This window comes from Pseudochaenichthys georgianus, chromosome 8, assembly GCF_902827115.2.
Source record: "Pseudochaenichthys georgianus chromosome 8, fPseGeo1.2, whole genome shotgun sequence".
NCBI classification, from domain to species: domain Eukaryota; kingdom Metazoa; phylum Chordata; class Actinopteri; order Perciformes; family Channichthyidae; genus Pseudochaenichthys; species Pseudochaenichthys georgianus.
The window spans coordinates 34,841,101-34,850,853 of record NC_047510.2 but is presented as its reverse complement, the minus strand read 5'-3'; the positions used below and the strand labels follow the sequence as shown (position 1 = coordinate 34,850,853).

General features: G+C 43.5%; 1 protein-coding gene across 2 annotated transcripts; it reads left to right on the top strand.

Annotated features, from left to right (window-relative positions):
• The first annotated feature begins 985 nt into the window (after positions 1 to 985).
• On the top strand, positions 986 to 9,446 carry txn2 (thioredoxin 2). 2 transcript variants are annotated; one of them, XM_071204133.1, is made up of 4 exons: positions 986 to 1,073; positions 4,762 to 5,012; positions 7,564 to 7,687; positions 8,659 to 9,446. In XM_071204133.1, exons 2-4 carry the CDS (start codon positions 4,762 to 4,764, stop codon positions 8,773 to 8,775), a joined length of 492 nt encoding a protein of 163 aa, XP_071060234.1. In that variant the 5' UTR covers positions 986 to 1,073; the 3' UTR covers positions 8,776 to 9,446. The 2 variants fall into 2 exon arrangements, with proteins under 2 accessions (XP_071060234.1, XP_071060235.1); XM_071204134.1 differs by lacking the exon at positions 986 to 1,073 and adding an exon at positions 1,220 to 1,308.
• Positions 9,447 to 9,753: the final 307 nt, after the last annotated feature.

Below are 9,753 nucleotides of genomic sequence, written 5' to 3'. Positions count from 1 at the left end.
CACCTTATCCCAGTGACTGCAGTAGCCTACTGCTCCGACTCTCCGGCCCATCTCACGCTCCATTGTTCCCTCACTCGAGAACAAGACCCCGAGATACTTGAACTCCTTCACTTGGGGTAAGGACTCATTCCCTACTTGGAGTGGACAGTCGGTTTCCTGTTGAGAACCATGGCCTCAGATTTGGAGGTGCTGATCCTCATCCCAGCCGCTTCACACTCGGTTGCGAACCGATCCAGTGAGTGCTGAAGGTCGCAGACCGATGAAGCCATCAGAACCACATCAGAACCACATCATTTAGATCTCATTTATTTTAATCAGGAGAGACTCATTTTTGGTTAAAAGAACATTTATTTATTCATTCTCAACAACAACAAATCAACTAACGAGATTTGTCTTCATTTCTTTTTGGACCATATCTTAATTATTGTTTCTTTTCTGTTTCTTTTTTTAAATTCTCAATAGTCATAAAAAGGATTCAATACCAACCAAGACCTACACTACAAAGATGATTTGTTTCTTAAAAATACTAGAATATTAGTAATTTAATTAATAATAATTAATAATAATAATAATAATTAAAAACTATTCAATTATTCAATTATTTTGTTTATTGTTTTTATGTTTACAGAACAATGGTCAATTTTAACAACATTACACATTACATTTATTGCAACTCAGTTGATATGGGATGGATTTAAAGTTATAAATACTCCTATAACAGTGGCTCCTTACCATTTGACAACGTATCAATTACTTTTAAGACAACTAACTGTTAAACTAGCTATTTATTAATTGCTTTTAGACTAGCATGTTATTTTTAACCATTTCTTTTTTCTTTTTTTGCAACAGAATACACTTTATTTCCCAAAATGACATTCATAAATCAATTAATATTATCATTTTTACTTTTAAAAGTAGAATTACAGTACCATGTAGTTCCCCACGCGACCACCAAGGGGCGCTAACCGCAGTTTCGTCTCGTGGATAAAAAGCGGCTCGGTCCCTTTTTCTACCAAACCGGAAGGGCTTAACTGGTCACTCAAGGCCAAGATCACCGAAGCAGCAGCAGAAAGGTAAACACGGAGAAATGTCTTATCGCTTTTAAACACCTTAATGTGTGTGTGTGTGTGTGTGTGTGTGTGTGTGTGTGACACCTGAGTATGTAGTGAGGATTTAACCTGTGAACGTGTGTGTGTGTGTGTGTGTGTGTGTGTGTGTGAGTGAGTGAGTGTGAGTGTGTGTGTCGTAACGGGAGGCGGGGAGGACGAGGAGGAAGAGGAGGACGAAGAGGGCAAAGTCATAACGGAGGTTAACTTAAATAACCGGGAGATACGCAGCAAACCGGAGGAGGATCTGCGTTAAAGGGATTATAAAGTTATTATTCAGAGTCATGTTCTCAGAGATGTACCCGATATTTAAAGTTCTCCTCCTCTGTTGGTGGGAGTGTGTAAAAACAACAAAGCAGTGGAGGTTCAACCAGAAGAGAGAAGTACTCAGATCTAGTACTTGAGTGAAAGTAGAAGTACTCAGATCTTGTACTTGAGTAAAAGTAGAAGTACTCAGATCTTGTACTTGAGTGAAAGTAGAAGTACTCAGATCTTGTACTTGAGTAGAAGTACCAGAGTGTAGGAATACTCTGTTACAGTAAAAGTACTGCATTCAAAATGTTCCTCAAGTGAAAGTAGAAAAGTATTCTCATCTAAATATAGTGAAAGACAGTGAAAGTAGTCGTTGTGCAGATTGGTCCATTTCAGAATAATATATCTGATATGTTTTATAATGATTGATCATGAAAGTGTTCTCAAAGCTGGTGAAGGTGCAGCTAGTCTGAAGTACTTTGTAGACTGCAGGGTAGCTGGTGAAGGTGCAGCTAGTCTGAAGTACTTTGTAGACTGCAGGGTAGCTGGTGAAGGTGCAGCTAGTCTGAAGTACTTTGTAGACTGCAGGGTAGCTGGTGAAGGTGCAGCTAGTCTGAAGTACTTTGTAGACTGCAGGGTAGCTGGTGGAGGTGCAGCTAGTCTGAAGTACTTTGTAGACTGCAGGGTAGCTGGTGAAGGTGCAGCTAGTCTGAAGTACTTTGTAGACTGCAGGGTAGCTGGTGAAGGTGCAGCTAGTCTGAAGTACTTTGTAGACTGCAGGGTAGCTGGTGAAGGTGCAGCTAGTCTGAAGTACTTTGTAGACTGCAGGGTAGCTGGTGAAGGTGCAGCTAGTCTGAAGTACTTTGTAGACTGCAGGGTAGCTGGTGGAGGTGCAGCTAGTCTGAAGTACTTTGTAGACTGCAGGGTAGCTGGTGGAGGTGCAGCTAGTCTGAAGTACTTTGTAGACTGCAGGGTAGCTGGTGGAGGTGCAGCTAGTCTGAAGTACTTTGTAGACTGCAGGGTAGCTGGTGGAGGTGCAGCTAGTCTGAAGTACTTTGTAGACTGCAGGGTAGCTGGTGGAGGTGCAGCTAGTCTGAAGTACTTTGTAGACTGCAGGGTAGCTGGTGAAGGTGCAGCTAGTCTGAAGTACTTTGTAGACTGCAGGGTAGCTGGTGAAGGTGCAGCTAGTCTGAAGTACTTTGTAGACTGCAGGGTAGCTGGTGGAGGTGCAGCTAGTCTGAAGTACTTTGTAGACTGCAGGGTAGCTGGTGGAGGTGCAGCTAGTCTGAAGTACTTTGTAGACTGCAGGGTAGCTGGTGGAGGTGCAGCTAGTCTGAAGTACTTTGTAGACTGCAGGGTAGCTGGTGGAGGTGCAGCTAGTCTGAAGTACTTTGTAGACTGCAGGGTAGCTGGTGGAGGTGCAGCTAGTCTGAAGTACTTTGTAGACTGCAGGGTAGCTGGTGAAGGTGCAGCTAGTCTGAAGTACTTTGTAGACTGCAGGGTAGCTGGTGAAGGTGCAGCTAGTCTGAAGTACTTTGTAGACTGCAGGGTAGCTGGTGAAGGTGCAGCTAGTCTGAAGTACTTTGTAGACTGCAGGGTAGCTGGTGGAGGTGCAGCTAGTCTGAAGTACTTTGTAGACTGCAGGGTAGCTGGTGGATTCACTCCAGGTGGAACTAAAGTCTGATTCAACACTTGGTTAGATTTCACATCATTCATCCACATCTGAGAAGTAACTAAAGGGATTAAATACATTTAGTGGAGGGAAAGTACAAAGTAGCATAACATTGAAATACTCAAGTAAAGTAAAGTGCCTTTTTTACCTGCTATGCCATTTTGCTGTAACGCTGTGGGACTAATAAAGTGATTATTTACAGTCAAATGCAACAATATGAAAACAATGTCACATATAATAATATCTCATATCGAGGCCATTGTCCTGCAGAATGAGTCCTTTAGATGCTTTGAATACATTTTCCTGATTATACTGTGCTTTTACTTAAAGGGGCCCTAATATGCACAGACACATACTGCATCATGCTGTTTCTGTTAGATATGTTGCAGCAGTGCTTACCATGACATTATATTCATTAGGGGTAACGGTTCACAAACATTTCGGTTTCGGTACGTACCTCGGTTTTTAGGTCACGGCTCGGTACGTTTTCGGTACAGCAGAAAAAATTATCACAAAACATAACATATTTTTTTTTTTTAAATGTATTATTATTAAACTGTGAATAATGTATTCACTCAAATAAATACAAAATATAATAAAATAAACATTAAGGTGCAGCTTTTCGATGAACTAAAATAATCTGTATTTGAACTGTACTGCCTAAGCAGCCAGTTTGACATCAGGACTTGCTTGTCATTGTATTTTCATGTTGTTTAAAGAAAGATGAACTTGTCCACATTGCTTGCCGAAAGGGCAGATCAGCTGGCACTAGCAATGTCTCCTGCTGTGGAGAACACCCTCTCGCTAGGGACAGAGGTAGCAGATACAGCCAGGTAGCGCTTTGCTACCATGGCAACATAAGGATACTTGTCGTTTGTAATAGCTTTGGCTCGGTCTGAAGTTTTTGCGAGTGGTGGAGGCTTAAATGCTAGCGGGAGTTGGGTTTGCACTTCAGTCTTTTGGTACCGGTGATATTCACGTTCGGGTGATGCCTTTTCAAGAGTGTGCAAGTTTGATGTATTGCCAGCCGCGTAACCAATGTTAGTTGAACAATGCCGACAAACAGCGTTGGTTCGGTCCACCTGTCTTTGTCCGTCATCCTTGTTCGTAACTGCGAAACCAAAATGTTCCCAAACCGGACACTTCAAAGATGCTGGAGGATTTTCAGCTCAACTTTATCTGCGTTCGCCATTTAGACAGTTCCTCAAATTACTGACTACATTTGAACGCATCCCTCTGACCAGCTCTCATAGCATGCCCTCTCGTCCAATGAAATGACTTGCTCGCTCTATGACGTGTTGAACACAATGTGAGCAAATTACTCTGAACGCAGTACCTCAGATTACTTCCAAAAAGTTGTTCACGTTCTCAATTTTTTACGTTTAACGTTATATTCGTTCGGTACACTTCGGTACACACCTGTACCGAACCGAAGGGCCCGTACCGAATACCGTTACACCCCTAATATTCATACAAGAGAATCTAGTCAAACCCTGTCTGTGCTTCAGGTAAACACACATCAATCACACCTGAGAAACCCACACACACTACGCCCTGCATGTAGGGAGCTGTAAACATGCTGACACACACACACACACACACACACACACACACACACACACCATCTTATGCAACCAGAGCTGCTTTTCCCTCAACAAGTGTCGATCTGCTATTTGTGTTTTATGATTTATAACGTGTGCATACTTTCATTAATCTCTTGGTGTCCCTCAGATGGCTCACAGGCTGCTGGCGCGTAGGTTTTGGACGCTCTCCTCCAAAGATCTCCGCTGCCTCCCGGTCTCCTCTTCCTTCTCTACCTCCCTGCAGTCTTCCAGAGTCCCCGTCCTCTCTCGCTCCCTCCCTCGCTCCCTCGCCCTCGCCTCCCTCCGCCGGGCCGCCTCTTTCAACGTCCAGGACCACGACGACTTCAACGTCCGGGTCATCAAGAGCGAGCTGCCGGTGCTGGTGGACTTCCACGCACAGTGAGTACTGAGGGGGGCGGGGCTCTGACTACGAGGTGGGACTACAACGTTTCTGTCGGGGAAGATTTCAATGTCCGGGACCAATGGGAGAAACACCGTTCAATCCAATCCAACTTTGTTTATATAGCACATTTCAAAATGACAGCGTTGACCAAAGTGCTGTACATCAATACATATATAAAAAGCAGAATGAAAACATTTAGATAAAACAAATGTAAAAGCACGAGACAATCAATGTTTCAATCAATGTTTATTTATATAGCCCAATATCACAAATGTTAAATTTGTCTCAGTGGTCTTCACAGTGTGTACAGAATATCAGTATGACAATACGACACCCTCTGTCCTTAGACCCTCTGTCCTCAGACCCTCTGTCCTTAGACCCTCTGTCCTCAGACCCTCTGTCCTCAGACCCTCTGTCCTTAGACCCTCTGTCCTTAGACCATCTGTCCTTAGACCCTCTGTCCTCAGACCCTCTGTCCTCAGACCCTCTGTCCTTAGACCCTCTGTCCTCAGACCCTCTGTCCTCAGACCCTCTGTCCTAAGACCCTCACATCGTACAAGGAAACACTTCCAGAGAAAACCCACAGTTTAAAGGGAACATGGGAGAAACCTCAGGGAGAGCAGCAGAGCAGGGATCCCTCTCCCAGGACGGACAGACGTGCAATAGATGCCGTGTGTGAATCCAAGAGATAATACATTTGACAGCATATAGACCGAATGTTAGGAAATGCATGCGTCTGTAATGAGAAGATGAATCCACGAGGATGTCAACAATCCTGTGGAAGCCATCAGGGAGGCAGCATGACAAGAGTCAGGCAGGACCACAGAGACAGGTTCAGCCACGACCCGAAGTCCAGGACTCAGATCAGGACTCAGATCAGGACTCAGGACTCAGATCAGGACTCAGATCAGGACTCAGGACTCAGATCAGGACTCAGGATAGAGGATCCAGGACTCAGATCAGGACTCAGGATAGAGGATCCAGGACACACGACCACAGCAACATGATTAGCCTCGACTCAGGATCCCGGCATAGATATGGACACAAAAAAGAAATTTGGGGGAAGCTGGGTTAATCGGAACATGAGAGTACACGGGTACAATAAAACCATACGTGTAGCCACAGACTGAAAAACTCTCATACACGATGTAAAAACATTTTAAAACAGTTGACAGTATCAGTGACAAGTGACAGAAACGGTATAAACATAAACCAGGTTGACGGCGACAGATGGCTATAACTACAGCACGGTCACCTGACTTCACGCCACCACCGCTAAGCTAAAGGTGGCTAATGTTGGGCTATAAAGGAACTACAGCACGGTCACATGACTTCACGTCACCACCGCTAAGCTAAAGGTGGCTAATGTTGGGCTATAAAGGAACTACAGCACGGTCACATGACTTCACGCCACCACCGCTAAGCTAGAGGCGGCTAATGTTGGGCTATAAAGGAACTACAGCACGGTCACATGACTTCACGTCACCACCGCTAAGCTAAAGGTGGCTAATGTTGGGCTATAAAGGAACTACAGCACGGTCACATGACTTCACGTCACCACCGCTAAGCTAGAGGCGGCTAATGTTGGGCTATAAAGGAACTACAGCACGGTCACATGACTTCACGTCACCACCGCTAAGCTAAAGGTGGCTAATGTTGGGCTATAAAGGAACTACAGCACGGTCACATGACTTCACGTCACCACCGCTAAGCTAAAGGTGGCTAATGTTGGGCTATAAAGGAACTACAGCACGGTCACATGACTTCACGTCACCACCGCTAAGCTAAAGGTGGCTAATGTTGGGCATTATGTTGTTTAGTCGTCTCATTTAGACACCTGTTAGCAACCGCCGTTTTTTAGGTCAAAAAACAACATCTCTTCAGCTTGTGTTAACCGCAAACCTCATTTCAGGCTTACAACCAAAAAAAAACACATTCACAAAAACACATTGGCTTCCAGGCGAGGGGAACCCAAAAGGGCTAACAAGAGAACTAGTATCTTGGTTTTCGGACTCATTCCTGCACCTCTCCATGAGCTGAAATTAATAGGAAGGCTATATAAAAAGGAAACGCTGCAGAAGAAACAATGATTTTATTTTATTCATGGCTCCAGAAGACCGTAACAAAGGATAACATTAATTGCCATTAATCTGCACCCTGAGCAAAATAAGGTTTTAATTGAACAAACAAAATGTTTTTGGTATTTAACAAAAACATTAAAGCAGAGGTAGAGACGGCCTTCAGTATTTTTAGATTATAATGATTGACTGTAAGAATGCTTAGTTTAAAATCATAATTGAGTTATTTGAAGCATTCACAGGTTGTGATTATTTTCTAAAGTTTTATTTCTGATCATCTACACACGCTGTTTTTCCATTAATTAAACTATCTGCAGTTAACTGCCTGATCTGTGTGTGTGTGTGGTCGAGTAGTTTGGAAGATTAACCGTGGACACACACGAGACCAATCACATGACCCCATGTTCCATAATAACCCACTCTGTCTCTCTAAAGACGACCTCTTGACCTCTTGACCTCTCGTCTTCAGGTGGTGCGGGCCCTGTAAGATCCTCGGCCCGAGGCTGGAGAAAGCCGTGGCGAAACACAACGGCAAAGTCACCATGGCTAAAGTCGACATAGACGATCACACAGACCTGGCTATCGAATACGGGGTGAGACTCGCACACGTTATATAGAGGGCAATCACAGAATGAATACTACCATACAAGTCTATGCAGCACATATTTTACGGAGGGCAATCACTGTATCAACACTACCATATGAGCATTTTTAGCACACGTTATACGGAGGGCAATCACGGTATGAATACTACCATACGAATATATTTAGCACACATTATACGGAGGGCAATCACACTATCAACACTACCATATGAGCATTTTTAGCACACGTTATACGGAGGGCAATCATTGTATCAACACTACCATATGAGCATTTTTAGCACACGTTATACGGAGGGCAATCACAGTATGAATACTACCATACGAGTATATGTAGCACTCATTATACAGAGGGCAATCACTATATGAATACTACCATACGAGTATATGTAGCACATATTTTACAGAGGGCAATCACTGTATGAATACTACCATACGAGTATATGTAGCACACGTTATACGGAGGGCAATCACACTATCAACACTACCATATGAGCATTTTTAGCACACGTTATACGGAGGGCAATCACAGTATGAATACTACCATACGAGTATATGTAGCACTCATTATACAGAGGGCAATCACTATATGAATACTACCATACGAGTATATTTAGCACACATTATACAGAGGGCAATCACTGTATGAATACTACCATATGTAGTACATATTATACGGAGGGCAATCACACTATCAACACTACCATATGAGCATTTTTAGCACACGTTATACGGAGGGCAATCACAGTATGAATACTACCATACGAGTATATGTAGCACACATTATACGGATTATTAAACATCACTTTAAATGGAAGATTTAAAGTGATGTTTAAATCTTCCATTTAGGCCCCGCCCACTCGATCGGATCGGCCGATACCCGAAATTGGCGATCGGAGCATCCCTAGTTATCATGTATCCATTTTGTTCTGCTAACACCCTCCTTGGTCTTTGGTGTCCAGGTGTCTGCCGTCCCGACAGTAATCGCCATCCGGGGCGGGGATGTCATCGATCAATTCGTTGGGATCAAAGACGACGATGAACTCGAGTCATTCGTCAGCAAGTTCCTCGAGAAATGAACCCCCCCCCCCCCCCCCCCCCCCCTCCTCTGATCTCCCATTCACCTGCAACATGGTGAATTACTTTGGCTGCCATTTTGAGCCAGATTAGCAAAAGCCAATAAACAAACTTCTCTCCACCACCACCTGCTCACACCCATCCCTCGACACTTCATCGCTTCTGTCTCTTTTTTTCTTTGTCTAGAGATGGGCGTGTGCTTCCTTTCTAACCCTTTAGTTCATGCCACGCTCCATTTTATTCTCACTAATGTGACGGCTCCTCATTACAAGAGCCGGGTGTTGCTGTATCTGTCTAATAGAGTGGAAAATGTAAACTGTATATTTACAACATTAGGGATGAACAGTTTCTAGTTTTAGTGGTGGAGAGGATTTAAGTTAAAAAAGCTGACGACACTGAATGAGGTTGTGGCAGTGTTACCTGTAGTTTCTGCTTTTGTCCACACGGGGGTGACGTTTCTCTAACATCGCAAAGCCACACGTGGTCATTTTACACCATTATGCCTAATAATGTGAGAGAGGGAAAACAAGTGTGTGTGTGTATGTATGTGTGTGTTTCTGGGTCCTGACTGTAGAACTTTAAGTCAAATGGGAATTGCAAATATTTCGTTTATTACTCAATTAACTCGTACCGGAAACATGACTAAGGGAAGTAATAAAGAAGTCAGAAAACATTATGGATTTGAATTCTGTTTTTGTCTCTGGTTAAAAAAAATACACAAGGTTTTAGCTTTATTGGTCCCTAAGGACACTGATGCAATATAATAGTTATGTACTTTCCCTGTATTGCTTTTTTGGCACTGTTTAGGAGTATCAGTATGTAGTGTCTCTACTTTAAAGAGTCCTCTCCTGCTGATGTTCAGGTGTATATCAGTATGTAGTGTCTCTACTTTAAAGAGTCCTCTCCTGCTGATGTTCAGGTGTATATCAGTGTGTAGTGTCTCTACTTTAAAGAGTCCTCTCCTGCTGATGTTCAGGTGT